Source organism: Hyaena hyaena, unplaced genomic scaffold, assembly GCF_003009895.1.
Source record: "Hyaena hyaena isolate Hyena2069 unplaced genomic scaffold, ASM300989v1 scaffold_9, whole genome shotgun sequence".
NCBI classification, from domain to species: domain Eukaryota; kingdom Metazoa; phylum Chordata; class Mammalia; order Carnivora; family Hyaenidae; genus Hyaena; species Hyaena hyaena.
The window spans coordinates 5,044,278-5,071,024 of record NW_024080641.1 but is presented as its reverse complement, the minus strand read 5'-3'; the positions used below and the strand labels follow the sequence as shown (position 1 = coordinate 5,071,024).

Genomic DNA, 26,747 nt, shown 5'->3' with positions numbered 1-26,747 from the left:
TTGGCTGAGACCCGAGTTTCACACTGAGGTTCTGTCGGCCAGGAACTGGGTGAGGGCTTAGGATCTACTGAGGAACAAAGAAGTCATTTGCCCTAAATGCTGGGAGATAAAGCTATGAGTCTCTAGAGGGGCAATCTAACCAGTCCCTGGGATCCTGGGGGTGGGGAGATGTGGGGATGGGGGGTTCTTGGCAGCAGGGGGAAGAAAAAACAGTCTTTTTCCTTTGCTCAATCCTCTTCAAGGGGCGCCTGAGTGGCTCAGTCGGTTGAGCGTCCAACTTCGGCTCAGGTCATGATCTCATGGTTCGTGGGTTTGAGCCCTGTGTTGCGCTCTGTGCTGACAGCTTAGAGCCTGGAGCCTGTTTCAGATTCTGTGTCTCCCTCTCTCTGCCCCTCCCCCGCTCACATTCTGTCTTACTGTCTCTCAAAAATAAATAAATGTAAAAAAAAAAATCCTCTTCTCAAACTATAGACATTGGAAGGACCCAGAGCTTAGGTATCAGCCCATACTCTTCTCTGTCTTTATCCACTTTCTTTACAATCTGTAGGGGAATGGGTTAACTCAACCTTCCTGGGGTGTTCAAACCCAGGAAAGGCCTGTTTCCATGACTAGCTCTCGGTTGGCTTCTAGGAACTGAATTCGTGTAATGTTCTACCTGATAAAAGGGTTTTTGCAGGCAGGCCTGAGGCCTTGAGCCACGATATACCAGCCTGTCCAGACGGTTTATACAAACAAGGTGATCTGCAGTGAACACCTGTGTTCCTTCTGGGGATCTGGAGCTGCCCGTGTGACTGACCCCCTATAAGAACCCTGGACGCTCAGGTTCAAGGCCAGCCCTGCCCCCTCCACCGCTTGGCAACACTTCACAAGTATGGTCACACATCACTGCTGGGGAAATCCCCATGTGACTCTCCTGGGACAGGACACTTGCAGTGTCCTCCATACTTTACTCCTGTACCTTTTCTTCTCCCTCTGCTGATTTTATCCTCTTTTTGCTGCAATAAACCATGACCGTGAGTATAACAATTGCTGGGTCCTGTGAATCCCTCTAGCAAATCACTGAGCCTGAGGGTGGTCTTGGAGACCCCTGACACAAGACCTTCTACATTCCCATAACTTTAACCCCCACTAACAACTCCCAAGTGTGTATCTCCAGCCCTGTTTTATCTAGATTTTTATGAACAGTTGGCTGTTTTATTCTCCAGTTGATCTCTGACATGTCTAAAGGAAATTCTTGATTTTTCCTTCTTTCTCCCAAATGTATATCGTCCCTCACTGTTGCCTCCGAAGGTGGCCTGCCAGTGACCCAGGTGCTTTGGCCAGAAACATGGGAGTCATCCTTGACTCCTAACTGTCTTCATCAAATCTGATTTTCCCCACCCCCACCCCCAAAATTCTTGGGACTCTAAGCACCTCATGCCTGCTCCCTCTCCCAGGAGCCTCAATCTCTCCCCTCATTCTGTTTTTTCCTGTCATCATCTCTTAACAGCTTCTTGTGTCTTATCCTCTACCATGATGTGAAAAGACACCCTCCCCCGCTGCTGTTTCCACCCTTGCTGTTCACCCATCTCTGTGACGCAGCCATGGCAGCCCCAGCTTCTGAGTCTCTAACCTTGGTCCTCTAATTCTGGGCCACCTTCTCCCTGTTTTTATTGCTTGTAAAGAAACACGAGTCAAAAACCCAAGATTTGGCAGGAGCTAGGGCCTAGTGCTGGAACAAGACATTAAAACAGAATGTCACAAGGGTCCACGAAGATAGCGGCTGGAGTATAACAGGCATCCAATAAATGTCATTGAATATGTGATTGAGTGTGACTTCTCCAGGGTTTCTGGAGGAAGGAAATCTGCTTCCTTTAGACTGAGGGGTTGATGTGGCTGTAAATGTTGCGTTCTGGATTCACAAGCACCTATTGCACAGAGAGAAAAGATGAGTTCCATTTTCTGTGTAGGCCTTTCTGTCCTACTTGCTATATTTAGTAAAGGCCCACATACTCTCGCATTGTCCTCTGTCCTTCGAAATTCCAAAGATCTTCCTCCTCTTTTACTCCACTTCAATCATGGTGGCACCTCTGTTTCTACAATGGCCTCTATAGCTCCCTACATTGGAGGAGAGACTCTAAAATGGCACCCATCATCCCCACCTTCTAGAAGTCATGCCCTTATTATCCCCTTCCCTTGAGGGCAAGACCTGTGACTTTCACCTAACCAAAAGAATATGGCAAAATGACAGGATGTGCATGATTGCACGTATGTGATTCTGTTATATAAGATTGCTACTTCTGTCTTGGCTTTGAAAAAGCAAGATGCAATCTTGTGAGCTGCCTATGGAGAGGGCCACATGGCAAAGGACTTAGGGCAGCCTCCAGCTGACAGCCAGTAAGAAACCGTGGTCGTTGTTTTGACAGCCTGCGAGGAACTGAAGGCTGAGCTTGGAAGTGGATCTTTCCCCAGTCAAGCCTCAGATGAGACCTGAGCCTTGGCCAACACCTTCTGCATTGCAGAAGGCCCATCTAAGCAGTGCTTAGACACAAACTTTGAGATAATACTGTATGCTGTTTTAAGCTGCTAAATGTGTTGTAATTTGTCATGCACAACAGATTACTAATACACTCAACTCTAGATCCTTTCAATGGCTGGCTCCTTCTCATCCCTCCAGAATACAGCAGACCTTGAGTTGACTGACCTGACAGTCTTACTCATATTTTATCCCTTGCCTGCTTCTATTGATAAGACTGGGAAGTGTAACACCTCATTCTCTCAGCCTTCCTTGCCACAAGGAATACCATGTGGCAGAATTCTGGCCAAGGAGATAGAAAAATAATTTCACTGGCTGACACTTCTAAAAAGAGCTTTTGCTCTACTGATAAAAAGAAACAAATGTGACTTTCCTTCCCTGGACAAGAGGGACCTAAAAATCTAAGTGTACCAGTTCATACCTGACTAGACAGCTCACAAACCAAAATAACAATCCATAAAATGGCCTGAGCCAGTCTGAATCTCCTCTGTAGAATCTGAACCTAGAAACTCTTAAACAGTAATAGAGGATGTTGTTATATGTAAGCTGAAGTTATAAGAGGCATGGTGACCGGGAGGCTTGCATAGGAACTCGATCTGGACTGAGGAAAATGGAATGAATTCATTGCTCAGCAAATATGAGCAACCACATAAGAGAAAAGTTTCCTGAAAACACTCTAGTCCTCATAGGCCCACAAGCAAGTTCTGAAATCGGGTTATCTGAGACTCCCCAGTGTTCTCTCATTCACTTTCAGGGGGTTCATCTTTCTTATTAAAAGCCCTGAATATGGGGCCACCTGGCTGGTCCAGTCGGTAGAGGAATGTGACCCTTGATCTCAGGGTTGTGAGTGAGTTCAAGCCCCACACTGGGTGTGGAACCTACTTTAATAAAAGATGTTTAAAATCCCTGATTATGATATAGAAGACAATCACATGATTCATCTGTAAATTAGACTAAAGCCTGCCACCCTCCAATCTACCCTCCATAGTAACTGGTCTGCCCTCTGGAATAATGAGGAATACATTTGTCCCTCTAGCACAAGACTAGAATATTGGAATTCTATGTCCCTAAAGTTTCTCTTTTCCAAATCTGTTCTAGCCTCCCTCCGTGCTTCCTCAAATCTGATGGGTCACTGACTCCTTCAGAGGATACTGTCTGAAGTCCATCCCTGGACAGGTAGCAGCCTGGCTAGCCCTGAACATGGATGTCATTGCTTGAAAACTCTGAAATAATCTCACTAGTCCTTAGAACCAGGAAGCTATCACCTGAGTTATTGGAACTTCCAGTGGGAAGGTCTGCTTCCCATCTGTCTGGATGAGTTAATAGTTTTCTTCCTTTTGGGTGATAAAACTGATTATGGTTTTTTTGAGGGGGGGTATCAGGAAGCTCAAAGACAAATGGGAAATATAGGAACAGGTGCTACATAGGTTCAGCATATTTACCTTCTTATCCATACCTTGACTTCTTGCCTACTATTATAAGTCTTTTCTTAATTGTGATTCATATTTCTAAGTTATCACCATTTTATAGTGTGGTATATAAGCTTGCTGTAAATTGTCTCAAATCTCCCATGGGAGAAATATAGAGAGGTGAATATCATGAACAAAAAATAAAAGATTGGAAAGAAAAGAAAACAAAGGAGATAGATGGTTATCAATGTACTGAAAGGTATGGGAGAGGAATGAAGAGAAATGCAATGGAGTGGAAAGGAATGGCATGAGATGGGATGGGACAGGATGGAATAGAATGGGTGGGGTGGAAAAGAATAGGGTGGAATGAGATAGAATGGAATGGAATGGGGTGGGTAGAATGAAATTAAATGGAATGGACTAGAAATGGAAAAGGATGGTGTGGAATGGGATGGGGTGGAACAGAATGGGGTGGAATGGAACAGAATGGGGTGGAACAGAATGGTAGAATGGAATGGAAACTGAAATCAGGGAATGGAGTGGAACAAACAGCATAGCACCCAAAAAATGTAAATGAAGAAGTCGAATAAATAGAAAGATCATAATGGAAAGAAATGAAGCGGAAAAGAAGAGAATAAAATAAACTGGCATGGGAAGGAGACTGATGACACAGAGCGCAGGATTAGAACTGAACGGACAAAAGTGGGAAGGAAAAGCATTCAAGGAAAGGAAAGGAATAGAGAACAAGTGACAAAAAAGCAGTATGACAAAGGGTAACTGGGAGTTCAAGAAGGGCAATGCAGGAACGAAACTGGAATGCTGCGGAACTAGACTGAGGAAATGGAGTTAAATGGAACTCATGCAATGGCATGGAAGGTAAGGAAATGGGAAGGAATGGAGGGAGAGGAGTTGAAAGCACAGAGTCAAATGGGTGGGAAAGTAACACAGGCAGCAGGAAGGGAGTCCCATGGAAGAGAATGACAGGAGTGGGTAGGAATAAAAAACAAACCAACCAACAACAACAACAAACCAGAATGGGATCCAATATGGAGGAATGGAGAAGAGAGAAAAGGGGACAGAGTGAAGGGGAATGGGAAACAGTGAAATGAACTGAATGGAAGAGGGAGGCATGGGTGGGAAATGAAGGGAGAAGGAAAGAAGCAGAAAGAAAAGGAAGTGAGTGGGAAAGTAGTGTGTAGGAGAAGAAAGGGAATGCAGTGGAATGAACTGAAAGCCAGGCAAGGATTAGTATCCAAAATCTGGGGCATCTGGGTGGCTCAGTCAGCTAAGCGTCCAACTTTGGCTCAGGTCATGATCTTGCAGTTCATGAGTTTGAACCCCATGTGGTGCTCTGTGCTGACAGCTCAGAGCCTGGAGACTGCTTCTGATTCTGTGTGTTGTATATGTAAGTGATGAATCATAGGAATCTACTCCTAAAGCCAAGAGCACACTGTATACAGTGTATTTAATTAATTAATTAAAATGTTTAAAGTCATAAAAAATCAGGGCTGAGTATACATAGTGATAATGAGCAGGATGGAATGGGATGATAGAAGCCAGAATGTATAGAACGGATTTAATGTATGAATGGGGAAGAATGGGTATGACACGGGACAAGAAGGAAAAGAATGGACATGAGACCAAGGGATGGGACGGAAGCAGAGTGTACAGGAATAGAAGGTAGCAGAATGTGGAAGAGATGAATCAAGTGGAATCAGAAGGAAAAAATGAACAAAACATAAGTGAAAGTAGTGGGAAAGAATGGAAGGGAAATAAGGAAGAGATGGAAAGGAGTACAATGGGCTCAAACACTAGAATGGGATGGAATCAATGGCGCGCGATGGAGTTCAGTGGGTGGGAAGAGAGGAAAAGGAATGGAAATGAATGAATAAGGGAATACAAGGACTTTTATGGAAAGAATCAAGGGGCGCCAGGGTGGCTCAGTCAGTTAAGGGTCCGACTCTTGATTTCCAGCTCAGGTCATGATCTCACAGTTCATGAGATTGAGCCCCGCATTGGACTCTGTGCTCTCTTTCAATAAATAACTTTTTTAAAAAGAAAAGAAATAGAGAGGAATGGAGTGGAATGGCAAGTAAATAGCATAGCAAGCAAATGGTTAGTATAAAGAAAGAAAGAAATGGAGTAAAGTTAAATAGACAGACAGGAAACAGGTGGTGTGGGAGTATCCACAGTGCGGACTCCACCCTGTTCACATCTGCAAGATGACCTCCCTGGAGGCTACGTGTTGCATGCCCCTTGGAAGTTAGTGTATCCCCCAAGCGAATGGCTGTTTAGATAAGTCATAGAGACAACACAGTTTCTCCCCCGACCCCGCACCTTCCGGCACACAGGTGTGCAGGTGGCAGCAACAGGTGTGTTAAGCATTAGACCCTTTGACTTCACTCTATAAAATGTGTGGACAAAGATCAGGACTTTTTGGAGAATTGATGTGCAGCTGCCTGGATTACCGTCTACCCATCCCCCCTGTCGCTAAGTTACTCTGAGTGAAGATCTGTGTAAACTGTGTGGAGTCACCTGCTTTGTTTTCTGGTCTCAGAGTGCCTTCTCAATTTGGGGAATGCATTCCTGCCCCTCCTACAACTTCTGACAGGTGGTGTGAAAACAAATGTGATGGAAACATGGAATGGAGTAAGATCAAGTAGACCAGAAAAGAAGAAAATGAAGTGAACCAGGACATGATAGGATGGAAATGGGTGGAATGGAACTGAAAAAATAACTAGGAAAATTCTCATGGTAGTTTATCCTACAGACTTTTCAGCAAGGAGGAAGCGGCAGATTGGTGACAGCTCTTGACTGTCACCAGATTCAGGGTGGCATAAAAGTACCTCATAGTTTGATTCTGTGTTTCCTTTCGGTGGAGTGGGGACTGATGGATCCAATGCAACTTTGGGTGATGGTTTTCTGGGACCAGGAGAATAGTTTCCAAGAGTTGCTGATGGTGGCTCCTTCTGTGAGTGAGTGGAGAGATCAGTTAGGGACCATGGGTACAGACTGCCTTAAAATCACAGTGTCTGGAAAGTGTCAACTTGCACGATTCAGTGACCCAAGAGAGGAATAGGTTTCACCAGTTTAGGATGCAAGGCCGTGCCCCTGATCTAGAACTCTGTCTTTTCACCTGGCTACTGCTGCAATGTCTGTTCCAAAAAATTTTTGGCACCATAGCATGTGCTAGGCTAGTGCCACTTCATTTGCAATATAATTCAGAGCCCTGGAGGTGACAGGAATACAGTAGGGGCCAGAGACCTAGAATCTGACCCAGCTGCTTCTGAAGCCTTGGGCCACTTTCTCCCCATCCCTGAGCCTGCAATGCACAACTACTATTTATACAGGATGGTTTCAGGGCGCCTGGGTGGCTCAGTTGGTTAAGCGTCTGGCTTTAGCTCAGGTCACGATCTCACAATTGGTGGGTTCGAGCCCCGCGTCGGGCTCTGTGCTGACGGCTCAGAGCCTGGAGGTTGGTTTGGATTCTGTGCCTCCCTCTCTCTCTGACCCTCCCCTGCTCACACTGTCTCTCTCTCAGAAATAAAATGTTAAAAAAAAAAAAGGATGGTTTCTCAGACTTGTCAAATACAAAATTCTCAGATTTTTAATATCAAGCCCAGCAGGGCCAACATACCTCATAAAATTGCTCTAGGGGGTCTGGTGGCAGCATCTGGGGGAAAAGAAAGTGGTGAAGAGGTCATAGGGCTTGGGCGGGGGACCACCCCCAGAAATTCTCAGAAACAGCTTTGGCCTCAGAGGCATTTACATCCTTCCCAATTCCCAGAGGAGCTCAAAGCTAGGCACTGTCACATTGAAGAGGAAGAAGACAAAGGAGAAGAGATGGAAAGTCAGGGAGGATCTTGGGCTCCCCAGAGAAGGCAGGGGAGGAGATGCAAAGAGTCAAGCATGCACTGGATATCCTCAAGAGAACATGCCTCACTCCCCAACCCAAGAGGTGGGACTCAAACAGCCCTGCTGGGCTGGAGACGAGCCAGGTAGTCAGGGGAGCAGGGAGGGGACCTGTGGAGCATTGCTCACCTTTTTGACTCCAACCTGTCCTTGAGGTTTGGGTAAATTTGCATACATGGGGCTCAGCCAATCTAGAGAAAGGGAAAGCCAGCCCAGGGCTGGAATTAGGAAGAGATGCGAAGGAAGGAGCCGTTTCTCCAGGTCACTCCCCCTCCCCAGAAAAGTGGTACAAGAAACCTTCCTTCCTTTCTTCCCAGGACTATCAATCACATCTATGGTGGGCTTGACCTGGAAATATCCTGGAAATCTGGCTCTGGATTAGATTAGACTGTTTGATGAGATGGATAAGGACAGAAATCTAAGACCTAGCCCTAATTATGCCAGTGGGTCCTCTGTAGCGTGGGTTTATCCTTTACCCTTCCTGAACATGGATCTCCTTCCTGTAAAACTGAGCTGGATTAGACAGTCTCTAGGATTTCCATTTCAGGAGGGGTCCATCCTTCCAGAATCCTAGGCCAGAGATATCAAAGATGTTTCATTTTGCCTTTGGTCAGCTCCCGTCCAAGGGTGTGTGAAGCACTGTGGTGAGGTGGGTTACTAGGCTGACTCTGGGTTCAGCAAGGGTGAGTGCTGGGATTGAGTCTCCTGCCTACAGCAATCAATCAGCAAAGTCTTCTGAGAATGAGGAAGGAGACAGTGGCAACTGATGCCCCATTTTTGCTGTGGCTGTTGGAACAGACAGAACTCCTCCGAGTTCTTGGCTCAAATGTCATCCATGATCACCATGTTAGTGGCAAAGCTGGGAGCAGAGGCCCAGGCTCCCAATACTAGCTTCTTTCCCAGCCCCCACTGCTGCCCTGGGCATCAGCTATACAGTCACTTACCGGAAGAGGCCTCTGTATGGGGCTCCTCCTCAGAGGTGACTGTTGCTGCCTCCTGGCGGGGGTCCTCTGCTTTTTCCCTTGAGAACCTGAAACCCCAAATCCTTCATTCTTGTGTGCCTGCAGTCCTTGCCATCGTCACAGGCCCTACCCATATCCCAGGTCCATTCTTGGGTAATGTCCCAAACCCCCCGAGTTCCCTAGTTGCTACTGACACAGCTCAGCACCACGGTCAGCAACACTTCTGCCGCGCACGCCCCCTGCAGGCCACACCCCCTACCCAATTCCCAGCTATACCGTCTGGCATTTCTGATGTAGAGGAAACAGCCCAGCCCTGTGGACAGGGCAACGACAGCCAGGATACCGATGGCAATGCCAGCAATGGCTCCTGCAGACAGGGATGACTGGGGACCTGGGCAAGGAGAAAGAGTCAGGACACTGCTCTGACACGCCTTCATGCCAGCTCCCAGCCCCATTCCCAACCGGTGGCTTTACTGCCATTGTCACTTGATGGATTTGTTTTCCAGTCACTGGGAGGCAATGCTCTGTGGTGTTAACAGCATCATTTTGGAGTCAAAGGGCCTATTCACACTTCAGCTATGTGACCTTGATCATGCTACTTAACCTCTCTGTGCTTCCGCTGTCTCCTCTGTACAGCAAGGATGATAGTATTAGTGGTTGCTGAAAAGATTCAACATAAGTGTACTCGTGTTCAAAATACGGAATGTCTGGGATGCCTGGGTGGCTCAGTCGGTTGGGCATCCAACTTCGGCTCAGGTCATGATCTCACGGTCTGTGGGTTCAGGCCTCACATCGGGCTCTGTGCTGACAGCTTGGAGCCTGGAGCCTGCTTTGGATTCTGTCTCTCTCTCTCTCTCTCTCTGCCTCTCCCCTGCTTGCTCTCTCTCTCTCTCAAAAAGAAAAATTAAAAAAAAATTTAAATATGGAATGTTCAATATGTTCAGAAGACAGTAACAGGGTGGCTCAGTTGGTTAAGTGTCCAACTTCGGCTCAGTTTTGATCTCACCATTCGGGAGTTCGAGCTCTGTGTCTGTGCTGACAGCTCAGAGCCTGGATCCTGCTTCGGATTCTGTGCCTCCCTTTCTTTTTTTCCCACCATCCCTCACTCTCATTCTGTCTTTGTCTCAAAAATAAGCAAACATTAAAAAAAGGAGAAGACAACAATATTTAGGCCCACGGAAAGCAATCAGTAAATGTTGGTGTGATGACAATATTGCTTGGGATAATGGATCAGATATGGATTTCAGAGGACAGGGCTTTGAAAACCAGAAACCTGGTTCTCCCCCATGTCACTCCCTCATTCTCATACCTGAAAGTGGGGCCCTGTGACCACAGACAAGTGGCATCCCCTTCTGTGTTTCACTCCCTCAAATGCAAAGTGAGGGAAATGGTACCCTCCACACAGTGACGATGGCACGTTCATGCCGGGCATACCACAGGTGACTAATGGCAGCTATAATCACTAATGTGGGCCTGTGGCTGCCCATCCAGCTTCTGCCCAGGACCCTTCTCAAAGGAGAAGTCCTGCCACAGGGATTAAGAGGGCAGCCATGAGGGGCGCCTGGGTGGCTTAGTCGGTTAAGCATCTGACTTTCGACTTTCGCTTAGGTCATGATCTCACTGTTCGTGGGTTCGAGTCCCGCGTCGGGCTCTGTGCTGGCTGCCAGCTCAGAGCCTGGAGCCTGTTTCAGTCTGTGACTCCCTCTCTCTCTGACCCTCCCCTGCTCTCGCTGTCTCTCTCTCTCCTAGAAATAAATAAAACATTAAAAAAACAAACAAACAAACAAAAAAAAAAGAGGGCAGCCATGAGGAGCAGGTGTAAGGAAGGGGCTCTACTTTGGAGGCAAAGGAGGGGGGCTTCCAGGAGGCACTGGGGGTTCTTAGTTTCAGTCTCTGAGCTTTGATTTCTTCCTGTGTCCAATGAGCAGAGCTATTAATAACCCTATAGGCTTCTGCGGGGATTAAGTGAGATCCCACTTAGAAAGACCAGTACCATGCCTGACACAGAGTAAGCACTTGATGAAAGGCAATGATGATGATGATGACATCCATCAAGCTCTGAGAGCCCTTCCTACATGATCTCATTCAAATCCTACAACATCCCCATGACCATCAACCATACTCACAGCTTCCTCCTTTGAGCCTTAGTTTCTCCATTCATCAAAAGTTCTTAGGGGCATCTGGGTGGCTCAGTCGGTTAAGCATCCGACTTTGGCTCAGGTCATGATCTCGAGGTTCATGAGTTCAAGCCCCAGGTTGGGCTCTGGGCTGACAGCTCAGAGCCTGGAGTCTGCTTCAGATTCTGTGTCTCCCTCTCTCTCTGCCCCTCCCCTGCTCACGCTCTGTCTCTCTCTCAAAAATAAGTATTAAAAGAATTTTTTTAAAGTCTTAACAAGACCAAGGGTTGTTCTGAACATTATGTAAGGTAGTTTGGGAGGATGCATAAGGTTCTCTGCTCAGTGGCAACTAAGAACCTCACTCCTCAGGCAGCCAGCCTGGCTTCAAACCCTAGGACAGGGCTCAGTCTCTCCTACCCACCAGAGATGCCAGCAGACCCCCCTCAGAGCCGGCTGGGATGGGAGCACCCAATAAGTGTTTACTGATATACTAGATGGAAAGGCTTGTTTCAAGCATGTGGAACAGGCTCCATAAAGAATATTTCTACTTGTTTAACAAACACAGTACACCAGGTACTGCCATAAAAATGTTACTAACGTCAATTCATTTTCAATGACCCTATGATATAAGCACAGTTATTATGTGTGTTTCACCTACAAGGAATCAGAGGACCAGAGATGTTAAGCAGCATGCTCAGGGTCACACAGTTATTAAGCTTTGGAGCTGGGATCAGAACCCTGGCTAAGAGCAACCCTGTGTTGTCCTCTGGAGAACTCAGGACAGAAATACGGGGACTCACTGCCGGTCACCCCTAGTTGTGATTAATGTAATTCCTGTGATTAATAAAATTCCTACCAGCTCACTCCTTTGCCCAGGGGCTATTTCCGGACTCACTGTATTGCTAAACAACTCTGGAAGGTAAGGCATCACAAGCCCCATTTACAGGTAAGGAAAGTGAGGCTCAGAGCAGCCTGGAGGGTTTTCTGGGGGGCGCACAGCTACGAAGTAGAGGTTCTAGTGCCTCCATGCTGGGAGCCTGTCCGTGTCCCACTCACTGTCACACGAGAAGCCTAGGTAGCTAAGGCTGGCTTCAGGAAAAGCTACTTGGACCCCAGGGGAAGGGGCACTGAAGGACTCACCTACCACTCGGACCATGACCGAGGCAGAGCGGGCCAGGTGGGTCAGGGGGTTGGAGGCCGTGCAGTTATAGATTCCCTGATGCCCCCAGGTCAGGGGCCCGATGATCAGCTGCTGCCCCGCGTACACAGTGGTGGAGCGTTCAAGGGTCCAGTGAAACTCGGCGCCCGGCTGGGACTCCGCCTGACACTGCAGGGTCAGGCTGGAGTTGAGCTCTGCCTTGACGGTGCTGACCGCCCCAGACGCAGACCCTCTGGTGATGTCCACGCGATCAGGGCCATCTGTGAGCAAGGCCACACGTCACGCGCCCACCTTCCACTGGTGACTTTCCTGTTCCGCCCCGTCCTGCTTCCGCATTCAAAGTTTTACCCTTTTTTCCCCATCGCCTTCTTGATTCTAAGAACATTGCAGGCTGTGGCCTGGAGAATAAAGGCTTTTCTAGCCGCCCTTGGAAGGGGTCTTCACAAGATGTTCCCTTTTTCTCCGTGGCTCTCAAGAGGGCAGACTATAGTCCACAACATAGAGGGGAGGAACCCAAAGCAAAACTGTATCAAATTAAAAAAACAAAAACCCCCATCCTTGCCAAAACGAACTCTCACCAAGGAGCCTCATAACACATCACATCCCGGCTTCCCAAGCTGTTGTTGCGTCCTGTGAACATGAGCCCTGCACTTCTGGAAACGTTACCATTCTGATGGGCTTTCTAACCGGACAGGAAATAGCCCTGGTGCAATATTTAAATTTACACCTGTGTATTCTCAGAGGTAGAGATACTTGTGGATTTTCCTTGTGAAGCCTGAAGGAGAGCTTTGGCCCTTGGCTCTCCTCCCAAGGATGGGAAGGACACAAACTAAATGGCTGTTGAATTTCTTGTGCAGATTAAGAGCTGAGTCTTTGTCTTATTTAAATTAATGTGATAAGCGTCCGACTTCCCTGCAGGTTGTGATCTTAGGGTTTGTGAGTTCAAGTCCCGCATCAGGCTCTGTGCTGACAGCTCAGAGCCTGGAGCCTGCTTTGGATTCTGTGTCTCCTTCTCCCTCTGCCCCTTCCTCATTCATGAGCGTTCTCTCTCTCAAAAATGAGTACATAGAGGCACACCAGGTGGCTTAGTCAGTTGCATGTCTGACTTCGGCTCAGGTCATGATCTCACGGTTCGGGGGTTCAAGCCCAGAGCCTGGAGCCTGCTTGGGATTCTGTTTCACCCTCTCTCTGTGTCCCTCCCTCCCTCACACTCTGTCTCTCTCTCTTTTTCAAAAGTAAAAAAACATTTGAAAATGTTTTTAAAAATAAATTAATGTGAACTACTGGAAGGAAGGACGCAGAGTTTTGAGATGTTACACCCCTAGAAAAGAGGAACATCCTGCCCTCACCCCTCCTGGGTACCCTTTAACATCCTCCCCATCTGAACCCCATGGCTATCAGGATCCCTCACGGTCATCCGATCCTGGCATCAGATCCTCCTCACAGCAACCAGCGGGGACTTCCTAAGCACAAACTTGACACTATCCCTCTCTTGCTCAGAACTCTCCATGGCTCCCCAGTGCCCTTAGGACAAAGGCCACGGCTGTGGAGCTCATTCACAATCTCGCCCTTGCAGACCCCTCCAGCTGCACCCCTCACCTCTGCACATCTTCCACTCCCAAATCCAGAAATAATATCCTGCTTGGGTATTCCATCTCTGTCATGTCCCCTCTTGCCTCAGAGCCTTCACACATTCTCTTCCTTCTCTGGAATGTTCTTCCCTGAGTCTGCTCTTCCTAGATAATTGACTCGTCCTTTGGATCTCATGGAAGACACCATATCTCACAGTGAGACTTCCCCCACACACACACACACAGACTTTGGGGGCTTCCCTTGGGTTCCCCAAACACTGTCATCCCACTTCTCACACTGTGTTTTCTCTGCCTGATGACCAACCTCCCCAGCCCAAGTAGGCTGCCAACTCGAAAAGTCATGGATATTACTTATCAAGCGGCCAACATGTTGCTCGGTTGAGAAGGGGAACGAAAGAGCAATCTGGGTTTTCACGACAGCAGTGGGACGGGAAGAAGACAGCATCACCGTACGTGACTCCTGCCTCCGTTTCCCCCATTACTTAACACAGATAAACGCAGACCCCACTTTCTGTCCCTGCAGCAACCTCTCCTCTGCCTCAGCTCGGGGCAGCTACACCATTCGAGTAGCTTGGGGTCGGTCCCTTTGTCTTTCATCTCGTGTTGACAGTGGCAAATCCTGGATGTTCAGAAGGCATCGTGGCCCCAGCGCTTCTGTCCCCCACAGCTGCCCCCACCCAGCTCCACATCTGCGGCCACCGGGAGAAGACGCCTCACAGACTTCCGACGGCAGGGGGTTCTGTAACCAAGGGCCCAGCCTCTTGTCCCCTGAAATCCACTGCTGGGCCTCCCCACGGGTGGCACCCTGCCCATACCTGAGTGTGTTGGGGAAACCGAGGCAGACTCCTTCCTGGGAGACGCAGGACGCTCCCCGACAGCCTTGACAATGTTCCTTAGGCTGCACAGGGGTCTCTGCACTTCTGCCCAACCCTCTGGACCCCAGCCCTGCCCTTCCCTCCTCGGCTTGCTCAGGGTCAGACAAACACCTCACTCACTGGCTCCTCCAGGCTTCCACACCCCCCTCCCTACTTTTCTGCTCAGGGCTCTCCTCCCACTCAAATCCTCACATATGTCACTCCTTTAATCCTACCGTGGGGTCTGCCTCTCCAAGGACCCCAACTTTCTAAACCTCCTCCTCCCCCACTCCACCCCCCCATAGAAAAGGGCCCCGGATACCCTGTGAAAACCTAAGTCGAATCCTCCCTCCCTCCACTCGGAGCCTTCTATGGCTCCCAGCGTCCTCGCCATGGTTCACGGGGCCCTGCGCGATCTGTCCCCAGTCCTATTACCCCTTGACCTCTTCCATTTCATCCTGGCCTGTTTGGGTTCCTCTGCCCGCTTCTCACCACCTACCTCACATGCTGCTCCCTCCGCCTGGTGCGCTCTTCCCTTAGCTGCCGGCAGGAACACCACCTCCTCAGGGAAGCCTCCCTTGACTACCCCAGCTAAGACCAACGCCTGTCCCTCCCAGCCTTCCCCATCCCTCCTGGCTCTCCTGACGTTCCCCACGCGGCACACCATGTCTGTCCCTTGCTTAGCTGTTTAAGTGCTGTCTCCCCACTGGAATGTAAGCCCCTCAAGGGCAGGTGCTGTGTCTTGTCTGGTGCCCAGACATGGCTGGCACAGAGCAGGCACTCAGTACTTGTGGAATAAATGGCTGGAAGGGAAACCGACATGGAGGGAGGGAAGGAGGGGGAGGGAAGGAGGGGGAGGGAAGGAGGGGGAGGGAAGGAGCAGGGAGGAGGACCCGGACCCGCTTAGGTGACTCACAGCTGATGGTGAAGCTGAGGGGCTCGCTTCGTGCCCGGCTGGCCCGGTTCCAGACCTCGCACTCATAGGGTCCTGTGTCATCTCGCTGGAGCCTGCGGATGGTCAGTCTCCTGTTGTCAGCTGACAGCACCAGGTGCTCGCTGGGCAGGAGGGCCCGGCCCCTCAGGAACCACAGGACTCCGGCCCCCTCATGGGAGGTCTGGCAGGTCAGGGCCACGGAGCTGCCATTTTCCACGAGATTCAGGCTTGGGGACACAATGCGAGGCTTGGTCAGCATTTCTGGAAACACACAGAGACACGGGGTGAGGGTCAGCTACCCCTTCCCCAGTCTCCTGCGCAGGCAGGGGGCCCTTAGGGGGCTTTCCAGGGATACGTGTGTGCGTGTTTTGGGTGGTGTGTGTGTGCATGTGTACTCTGCCTATGACTGTGTTATATGGGTGGTATGAGTGTGTGCCATGTGACCATCATGTGAGTATGTTATGGGCTTTGTATGTTCAGTGGGTCCGTGGTCCATGTACATGTTTTGTGTGTAAGTCCATGTCTGCTGCACGTGTGTGTCATGTGTATTTGTGTGTATGTCTTCTGCTTGTGAATGTATGCTGTGTGTGGTATTGTATGTGCTGTGCAGTGTTTATATGCTTTGAGCATGACTGCCGTGTGTGCTGTATATATATACAGAGTGTGTATATTGTGCATCAGTGTGCATGTGCGGAGGGCACTGAATGTAGACAATGTATTTCCTGTGCTGCATGCGAGGATTTCGAGTGTCTGTGACAGGTGTGCCGTGTGCATGTCATATGCAGTGTGTATACATGTTTTACATGAGAGTGCGTTGTGTGTCCCTGGCTCTGTTTGTCATGTATGTGTGGCACGTGAGATACGTGTGTCTGTGTTTTAAGCATGAGTATACCCCGTGCGTAGTATATGTGCTGTGCATGTGTTCGAATGTATCACACGCATGTGCTGTCGGTCTGTGTGTACAGTGAGTGTGTGAGGTAGGGCTGTGACGTGTTCTGTACTGTGTGTGTTATACGTAGCTGCTGTGTGCATGTCGTACGTGTGTGTGTGCTATGTGTTGGTCGTGTTGTGTGTAAATTGTGTGTGTTGTGCACATATGCGTGCTGTGCACATGTGATTATTATTTGTGTATGTGAGACTCTGTGTGAGATGTGTGAATATTATGTGTTTGCGTGGATAGAGGATCTACACTCCCCGCCCCAACTTCAGAGAATCAAGTGATGGCCGAGAAGGTCACGTGGATGACGCGTCAAGCCAGGAGGCAGGCCCTTCCCTGTGGTCAGAGCCCTATCTACCACCAGCCACACAGGAAATCCCCACTCCTCCGGGTCCTCCTCAGTGTCTGGGATACTGGTGTCACCCTGATTCTCAGAGGAACAAAGGAGAGGAACAGGAAAGAGAGACTCACCGAGGACTCGGACCTTAAGGGCACCCAAGCGAAGCAGGTGGGTGGCCCTGTTGGACACCAAGCACCTGTACATGCCTTCGTGTTCCCTGGAAACAGCCTGGATGGTGAATGTTCTCGTGGTGGGAGGTGGGATGGAGTCATAGGGGAGAACCCAGGTGTAGGCAGGGGTCGGGTGAGACTGTGTTTCTGCGGAGAAAGTCACAGTGGAGCCCTCTATCACCTCAACCCCCTCCCCTCTGGATACACCAGACTCCAACTTGATTCCAATGGGGTCAGGACCATCTGGAAGGACAAGAACAATCATAGCAGCAACAATGGCACCAGCAATGGCTTTCTGAGAGAGAGAGACCCCAGGGGTCAGTAAGTATTAATATTCCTCTTCTCCCCACCCACACTCTGGATCAATTACAAAGGAGATCCAGGAGCCTAATGGAAATTAAGTGTCAGCCTATCCCTGGGCAAAGCGGGAGGGTAAGACACGTCCAGAGTATGCCAGCAGATGCTCTTTCCTTGCCCGTCCCCAGACAAGATTTTGTAGCAAACGTCTGAAGGTTAAGGAACTTGGTTTTAGATATCCTAACTTGGATGTTTCCAGTAGAACCAAGAACAGACATCAACGGTTCTATGTCTGGGTCCAAGGGTAGACAAGTCCACATCTGGGTGGCATCTGAAGCGGCGAGCCCGAATGGGAACACCAAGGAAGGGGGTGTCGGTGAGGGGCTGGGACAACGAAAAGGGACTCACAGTTCACAGTCAGGAAGGTGGGGTCACTGCTCTGGACCTGGTGGAAAGCCCGGGCTTCACATCTGTAAGCCCCAGAGTCTTCCCGCTGCACGGTGAGGATGGTGAGGGTCCTGCCATCTGTGGACAGCTGCAAGCGCTCGTGGGGCACCAGGGGGAGATCGTTGAAGACCCAGTGGATGGTAACGTTGGCATCCTGGGTGTTGCAGGAGAAGGTCACATTCTCCCTCTGCTCTGTGGCAGTGCCCTGGCTGACTGCAATGGTGGGTCTGGCCAGCAGTTCTGCACAGGAAGAGAAAGAGGGAGGCAGAAGCAGACACAGACATGGGGACCCAGCAAAACGTAGCCACAGAGGGACTCAGACAGACAGGGATGGTTCAGGACTGTCTGAAGGCAAGTGAGCTCAATGCCTGGGCTCAAACACTAGATCTGTTCCTCATTTTTTTTTTAAATGTTTTTATTTATTTCTAGGAGAGAGACAGCGTGAGCAGGGGAGGGTCAGAGAGAGAGGGAGACACAGACTGAAATAGGCCCCAGGCTCTGAGCTGGCAGTCAGCACAGAGCCCGACGCGGGGCTCGAGCCCACAAACCGCGAGATCATGACCTAAGCGAAAGTCGGTCGCTTAACCGACTAAGCCACCCAGGCGCCCCTATCTGTTCCTCATTTTAAGCGTGATCGCGGGCAACCGACTTCCACTCTGAGCCTCATTAAATGACATCATACAAGTAAAGCAGAAGGATCTGGGACATGACAATGGGTCAATTTCCATCAGCTTTAAGGAGAATCATGCTTGTAACAGGGAGGCCAGCCGGATCCCACTACCCACTTCTTAGCCAACCTTTCCCACCCCCAACGATGACAGCTACAATCCACCCCTTTACCCCATCCTCCAAATCAACTGATCTGACAGGTTGTTGCCAGACCCTGGCTGGCCAACCAGATTTCTTCTACTGGGACTTTGGACATGGAATCCTGATGGGTGCTTTAGGGATGAAGGCAGAGATCAGAACGATGGCCTTGTTTTCTGTGTCTCACATCTCTGAATCTGCCATGGGTCTGGGGTAGCCGGGGGTCCCAAACATAGACAGAACAACATCTTTCTCACTTTGGGTGGTAGTAAGTGGGTTGGCATCAACGGTGAGCTGGGCTGTGGCTGGAAGACTCCATGTGGTCAAAAGCGAAGCTGGTGGGAAAGAGAGAAGAGGCATTCAGGGAGGGAGAGGTGTGTTGGGAGTATCCATTATGGTCTTCGTAAACAGAGGGAGGTCAGGTCATGGACATGACACTTCATCCCTAGAGGCTTGACTCCTACCCACTACTTATTGACCATGTGACTTGTGGCATGTTTTGAATCTCCTGGAGACTCAATTTGTCCAGCTGTACAATGGGCATACTATCACCTGCATCCTAGGGTTATTGTGCAGTGGTAATGAATGCTGGTAACCTTTAGGTCAGCCCCCTGAGGGGTCACTGTGCTCCTTCCAATGATGCTCATCCTGACAGAGATACACGATCACCCTCCTCATTCCACACAGAAGGAAAGAGATGCACAGAGAATTGGAGTCACTTTCCAAGACCATTATAGTAAGTGGCAGCAGACAAGCTTGAACCTAACCCACCAGCCCCTACGGACTGTGTTCCCAACACCATATAATTCCCATCAGCCCAGGGATGGGCACCGGATACACCCCTGGTACACCAGATATACCGGATACACCAGAACTTCAATTATCTTTGGTGGGGGAAATTAACCTCTGGGACTTCCGTGGACTTGCCCTCAGGGAGAGGTTTCCTTGCGGGGGGGGCGGGGGGAACAAGATACCAGGAGCTGTTGCATTTCCACATGGCCATTCGACACACAGTTTCCTGGAGGCTTGAAGAGACTGTGGGGATGGGTGGGGACCCCCACCCCAGCCGCAGCAGTCATGCGTAGGTGCAGCCGACCCTGACATCCCACCCCCCACCCCTCTCATCTGCCTGATTAACAGAGGCCGGCAGCCATGTTTCTCTCCAGCCCTCCTTGGACCTCAGTCCGGCTCAAGCACTGCCCCATTCCCTGCTCAGTCAGTGGTTAAGGGCACGAGCTCTTAGGATATCTGGAAGCAAATATGGATTCTGATGCTTCCTGGCTCTATCATCATGGGCAACGGGCTCTCTGTGAGCCTGTTTCTTCAATAGCAAAATGGGGAGAAGAGAACCTAATCCATATGGGGTTGTCGTGAGGTTCGATGAGATATCAGGTGTCATGTGCTTAAAACAGTTCACAGTAAGTGTTCAGTGGCTATTATTATTATTTCCTACGTTTGTATTTTCTGCCTGTGATACTCCTGTGGAGGTTAAGCCCACAGACTCAGAGCCTGACTGCCTTCCTCTGAATCCCAGCTTTGCCATTTTCTGTTTGGCAAGTGATGTCCTCTGTCAGAGTCTCAGTTTCCCCATCTGCAAAATGGAGTAATAATAGTTCCCATTTTGTATAACTGTCATAAAAGAATTATTGAGAATGAAAGCACCAACGGCGGGCCTCAACATACCCATTTGAGATAGCCCCCCCCCCCCCCCCGCTGCAGACAGCCTTTGCCTGGCCCCTTCCCTCCCCTCGCCTCCTCCTCACAGGGTCTTGCCTTCTGTGCACGGGGGGAGGGGGGGCAAACTCTGCAGAGAGAAGCTGATAAGTCTCAGCCCCTCATGGGAGCCCAGAGCCCCCACAGCCTGAGGGTCCGCCAGAGGGAGGAGCTGGTCTCAGGGCCACACAGCAAAGCAGGGCTGAGTTTTGCACACCACACACTGAAAGTCATTTCTTTGCCTTCAAAATGCTTACCAAAATATTCTAGTTTCTTCCTTTTGCCTCAGGGACCCTTTAAGCATAGATTTCATAGCCGTCCCCTGTCCTGATTGAGGTGTGACTTGGCCCCTCTGTCTGTCTTCGGTCTGTTATGTTCCAGCTCTTTCCCTACCTCTCTCGCTGGGTTGGTCTCTCTCTCCCCATGACTCCCCGAATCTATTTCTCTGTGTTTGTGTACTTTTCTTCCCGTCTCTTTGTCCTCTGTCTCCCTCTCTCCTTTCTGTCCCTCCCTGTTTTTCCCTCTGCTACAGTTTCTACGGTTATTTTCACTCTCTGCCTCTCTGTCCCTCTCTTTCTCTCTGGGTCTCTGCTTCTGTGGGTCTGACACCATCTCTTTCCGTATGTAGGTCATTATCTCTGGTCTCTCTCTACCTTTGTCCATCTCTTTTGTATTTGTCTTTATTTCTGTATGTCTATTTCTCTCTGTGTCTTTTTTGTACACACACACACACACACACACACTATCCCCACCTCCATCTGAATGGAACAGTACACTCACCTACAAGCAGGATTCCTGCCCACTGGTGGTCCCACAGGTCAGCGAGAGCCATGGGTTCTGACAGCTGATCAGCACGCCCCAGCTTGCACACTCAGACTTCACTCCAGCTGCCCCCTCCAGCACGTCCTCCCTCCCCTCTGCCCTGCTGCGGACTCACAGGCACCGTGACGATGACAGTGGCTCCTAGGACAGACAGGAGCAGGAAGGAACTTTGGACCCACCTCCAGTCTCCACCCCAGGGCTCCCTTTCCTTCCTCTGCACACCCCAGAAAACAAGAACCCCAGGAATGCTGGGGTTTCTCTCAAGGTGGAAAAAGAGGAAGAAATCTCTACCCTTTGGCCCTGGGCCCTTTGAGAATTGTGTCTCCATTCCTACACCCCCCTCCCCGCCTCTTTGCCAGGATGAGGAAGCAATCCAGGGAGAAGGGGAACCAGGGAGGGACAATTAGGGAATGTTAGAGTTAGGGGAAACAGGAGCCAAGATAATAATAGTCAATAGCAATGATAACAAAAACAATCATGGTGGCTTTGGGTTAATAGCTTGACAGAATCAGACTCAGTGCCCAGCTCCCCATGCGCAGCCTGGAAATATTAATTGAGCTGAAATGATACCGGTCATAAATAAAATGTTGGAAGCACAGAGTGAACTGGGTTGGGGGAGCCCCAGGGGGTGTCTGACCCAGCCTGGGGGGAGGGGGCAAGGAGGGCTTCCTGGAGGAGGAGACACCTGAGCTGAGAACTGGGGTCGCAGCAAAGGTTCGATATAGGTGAGTTACTTTTTTTTTTTTTAATTTCCCTGTGGACCAGCTAAGCTGTTGGTCTTTGGGAGCACACAGACCAAGAAGATTTAATGTGATCAACTAGGTTAGGGAAGAACCATTCATGGCCATTAATTCATGTATTTCATTCATTCATTCATTCACTTCCTTATTCGTTAACAAATATTCCCTGAACTCCTCTTCTGTGAGGATCCCTGTGCTTAGTAGTGTTGGGGACACAGCAGAGACCTAGACATCCCCAGCCCTGCGCACATGAGCTCACAGTCTGCCAGGATAGATAGGCTTGTCCCCCATCTGTGCCAACCCGGCACGGGCAGGGCTGGGGGAGCCCAGAAGAGGCACGTGACCCAGTCTGAAGGTCAGGGAGGGCCTTCTGGAAGAGAGGATGTCAAACCTGAGACCTGGAAGGCGCAGGGGTGGGTCAGGGGAGAGTCCGGCAGCCGGAGGGGCAGCATGTGGGAGTGTGCTGAGTTTGAGGCAAAGTTTAGGTGGCCCTAGAATAGAGGCAATGAGAGGGTGGGTGGTGTAAGTGGTGGTTAAGAAAACTCTAAAGCCATTACTTAGGGCATGAGAGGCACCTGGGCATCACGGGAAGAGCTCAGGCACCCAGCTACCTCAGCCTGCAGCCCATTTGGGTCTCAGTCGTGCCACAGCTAGTCACCAAGTATCTACTCCAGGGGATCAGAACGCTTAGCAATCTGGCTCTGGAGCCAAAGCACGGGGGCTCGGCCCCTCCATCTGCCAAATGTTCAGCCCTGAACATGTCAATCCCCCTGCCTCGTGACTGTCTTCCTCAGCTATAAGATGGGGTGGGGGAGGCTGGTGTCAGCTCAGCACACCCCAGGTGCAGCTTGGTGGGAGTTAGGTCACCTCTGGGAGCCTCAGGACCCCACTGCAGACAGAGATGAGCCATGACTCAGGCTGGGAAAGTGCTCACCGCAGAGACTGGCACAGACTAAGCCTGGCACAGCAGTCCGTCTGTGGGACTGCACTCCCACTCAGTCTCAGCACCCACGTCCTAGGCTCGCTTCAGGTGCTGGAGACAAAATGCAGGGTGCAGAGAGAGACTCAACAAACCTAGTAAGTAGGGAAGTTACGCTGAATATCAGGAAGTGATCGAGTCGATGGAAAAACAGAAAGTCAAGGAGGTTAGGGGATGTCACTGTCCCACCTTGTAGTTCAGGACACCGAAGCTCACGGAGGGGAGGTGACTTGCCTAAAGTCACCTCCGTTTGTCCTGACTTCCAAGGTCCTCATGTGGCTTCTGGCCACCTCCAGCACCATCTGCTCTGCACACCCAGATCAGCCAACTCCTGTGGCCACATCACCCCACCCGGTGTCTGTGGCTCCCTGTGCTGAGCGCACCGGGTGCCCAGGAGTTGGCATTCAAGGCCTCCATCTATCCATCCTGTCCTTCTGACTTGCAATCCCCTCCTCAGCCGGCCTTCCCTCCAGATCCCTCTGTGCAGTGCCCCTCCACGCCACCCCGTCCTGAGGCCCTCTCCGTTCCCTCCCCTCTGCCCCAACCAAGAGCACAGAGCCTCACTGGAGTCAACTTCCCTAATCCATCCCTTCATACAGGGCTAGGTTTTTCTCTCCCAATATCCCCTACCCGCCTTCCCTATGGCAGGTTCTGTGTTTTCCTGCCCTAACGAGAGAGAGGAACTTCCTGGGCCCCACCCTGTAACACAACTTCTACTTTGTCTCTGACAGGTGCACATGAACCCGGGGCCTCCCTGCCCCCACACTCTCACCTGTCCGACTCATGCAGGTTGGCCCCACGCTGCGTCTTCTGAAGCATGGCCTCAACTGACCTCCCAACCCAGACTGCCTCTCCCTGGCTGGCCCCCACCTTCACTCAGCAAAGGTTTATTTTGCCCTATTATGTGCCAGGCACTCTTCTAGGTGCTTAGAGCACACCAGCAAATGAAACAAATAGAGATCTCTGTTCTCAAAGAAATCACCTTTCATGCAAGGATGGGGAGGGGCAGAAGGAGGTAGACAATGAGCAGGACATGAACGGGGCACCCAGGGGGCTCAGTCGGTTGAGCATCCGACTCTTGATTTCAGCTCAGGTCATGATCTCAGGGTCGTGGGATCAAGCCCCGCACTGGGCTCGGCACTGAGCATGGAGCCTGCTTGAGATTCTCTCTCTCTCTCCCTCTCTCTCTCTCTCTCCTTCTGCCCCTCCCTCAGCTTGACAGGCTGAAGAATATTTAAAGGCAAATATTTAAATGCAAGTCTTCCCATGTCACGCCTCTGCCTAAGACCTTCCCACAGCCCTCAAGGGTCCTTACGGGTCAAGAACTAGCCATCCGCAAGGCACTGCATGATGTGACTCCAGATTCATCTTTCACCCTGTTCAGCCCTGCTCCCATTTCTCGGTGATTTCCATTCTCTGTCTTGCCCCTGGACCTTTTCACAAGTTGCTGTCTCCATTCATAATATCATTACCCCTAACCTTTTCGCCCGGTTCTTTCATACTCATCTTCCAGGTCTTCTTTTTCAGAAAGCCTTTCCTGGACCCCCCAGGCTGGGTCACGTACCTCTGCTGGATGGCCCCTGCCCACTCCCCTGCTCACTCTCCACTGTCACTGTCAAGGGACTGGTCTGTCTCCTCAACTGGACCAGGAGCCCCCAGAGGACAGGGTCAGGGATCTGCCTTGCTTCCCTTTGCGTACTCAGAGCTCAGCACAGCACTCTGGTGCACATTCAGCCTCTAAGTATTTTTCTTCTCTCTTTTTTAATATTTTTATTTATTTTTGAGAGAGCGAAGGAGCAGGGGAGGGGCAGAGAGGGAGGGAGACACAGAATCTGAAGCAGGCTCCAGGCTCCAAGCTATCAGCACAGGGCCCAACGCGGGACTCGAACTCATGAACCACAAGATCATAACCTGAGCCAAAGTCAGGCGCTCAACTGACTGAGCCACCCAAGCACCCTGAGGTATTTCTCAATGTACTGAATAACTAAGAATTAATCAAACATGGTGCATTCATTACCAATGACGATGGCTATTATTTACCATGCTCCCACCATGCGCCAGGTACATTTTCAGGTGCTGTAGATGTTTTAATGCACCTGGCCCTCCACCAATGTTAACCTATAAGGTGGGTCTCGTTATTCCCATTTTGACAACAGGAAAATTGAGGCTCTGAGAATACATGTTCACTGTTCATTCCCCAAGGCTGCATGCTCACTGATTAATTCATGTAACCCATGCTTTCTGAGGACTTACTGGATGCTGAAAATCAAAACCCATGACCTAGCATCCCACCCAGTGGAGTCTGCGTACCCCTGGTCCAGCTGGGCTTTCGTGTCCTGCACGTGAGGTGTGCAAGCCTTTCCCCATTGCAGCTGCTGCTGGGAAGTGAGTAACAGACATCTCGCAGTGGCACGGGGGGACTGGAACCGGACCCCCCACCAATATGAGGCTTTATGCAAATGAAGAACAATAGTCCCCCTGCCTGAGGCAGATGCCACCAGCTTGGTCAGCAGACCAAGCTAGGGTTTCAGCCCCTGCTTCAGCCCTCGGCCACACTCTTGTGACACCCCCACCCGGCCCTCAGCCAGGCCCCCCCCCAAAATACATTGTCCTTGAGTAATAGATAATGTACCCGTCTTTACTAATTTACCATAAAGAGGCACCGGGAATGGATCTGCAAGAAGGTATACCAAAATATTACCAGGAGTCATCGCTGGAATCATCGGGTCTTCCTTTCTTGTCTTTTCCTTTTAAGAAATGTCTTCACTGTCTAATTTTTCTACACTGTGCATGCAGCATGCATTCAATCAAGGAACAGTCCAAATGTAGGGTGTAATGTGGCTCCATGTTAACAGCGGCAAATTTTAAAGATGAGAAGATTAAAGTTTAAAAACAGTTTAAAGATACATAGTAAATAGAGTAGAATATGATTTTTGTTTAAAATACATATATTTAGGAGCACCTGGGGGGCTCAGTTGGTTGAGTGTCCGACTCTTGATTTCAGCTCAGGCCGTGATCCCAGGGTCGAGCCTGAACTGAGCATGAAGTCTGCTTAAGATTCTCTCTCTCTCTCTCTCTCTCTCTCTCCCTCCTTCTCCCTCTGCCCCTCTCCCCTGCTTGCACTCTCTCTTACTCTAAAATAAAGATGTAAAAGAAATACATATATTTAAATGTAGTTACAGGGCGCCTGGGTGGCTCAGTTAAGTGCCCGACTTCAACTCAGGTCATGATCTCACGGTTCTTGGGTTCAAGCCCCACGTCAGGCTCTGTGCTGACAGCTCAGAGCCTGGAGCCTGCTTCAGATTTTGTGTCTCCCTCTCTCTCTGCCCTTCCCCCACTTGTGCTCTCTCTCAAAAATAAATAAAAAATTTAAAAATAAATACATGTAGTTACTAAAATATGGGAATTAGAGAAGCCATATCATTTTCTCTGGGAGGCTTAATTGTAGGCAAGTTTTTTTCTCCTTGCTCATCTGTCTACTTCACTTTTCCTACAATTATCATAAAATTTATTTAAAATGTGAAAAGGTGGCATACAATATTTTTAAAAAGCAACCCCTACAAGGGGCGTCTGGGTGGCTTGGTAAGCTAAGCATCTGAGACTTCAGCTCAGGTCATGATCTCACAGTTCATGAGTTCAAGTCCCACGTCAGGTCCTGTGCTGACAGCTCGGAGCCTGGAGCCTGCTTTAGATTCTGTGTCTCCCTCTCTCACTGCCCTTCCCCTGCTCACACTCTGTCTCCCTCTCAAAAATAAACATTAAAACAATTTAAATACTTTATAAAAAAAAGAGCAACCCCTACACATAAGAGTCCATTTGTTAGTTTAAGAATAAAAAGTAGATTAAAAAAATATTTTGTGGAACATGGGTTAGAAAAATCTTGCTGAGCATACAGAGACATGGAATAGCCAAGAACAGAATCCAAAAAAGAAAGTAAAACCAAACCCCACCAGTAAAGTCCCAGGGACTTCATTGGAATGACTTTTTTTCTTTTGATTTTTTTTCTTTTTTAAATTTTGGGTATTTACTTTTTTTTTTTTT

At 49.7% G+C, this 26,747-nt stretch overlaps 1 protein-coding gene across 1 annotated transcript in view; it reads right to left on the bottom strand.

Moving 5' to 3' along the window:
- Nucleotides 1-1,847: 1,847 nt before the first annotated feature.
- Nucleotides 1,848-26,747, bottom strand: part of CEACAM20 (CEA cell adhesion molecule 20) — a 26,063-nt gene continuing 1,163 nt past the window's right edge. The window contains 13 exon segments of the mRNA XM_039247899.1: nucleotides 1,848-1,907; nucleotides 6,771-6,893; nucleotides 7,562-7,597; nucleotides 7,966-8,027; nucleotides 8,781-8,866; nucleotides 9,075-9,189; nucleotides 12,056-12,334; nucleotides 15,437-15,715; nucleotides 16,863-17,144; nucleotides 17,607-17,882; nucleotides 18,642-18,677; nucleotides 18,680-18,787; nucleotides 25,017-25,126. Coding sequence (XP_039103830.1) covers nucleotides 1,854-1,907; nucleotides 6,771-6,893; nucleotides 7,562-7,597; nucleotides 7,966-8,027; nucleotides 8,781-8,866; nucleotides 9,075-9,189; nucleotides 12,056-12,334; nucleotides 15,437-15,715; nucleotides 16,863-17,144; nucleotides 17,607-17,882; nucleotides 18,642-18,677; nucleotides 18,680-18,787; nucleotides 25,017-25,126 — 1,846 coding nt within the window. The 3' untranslated portion in view covers nucleotides 1,848-1,853.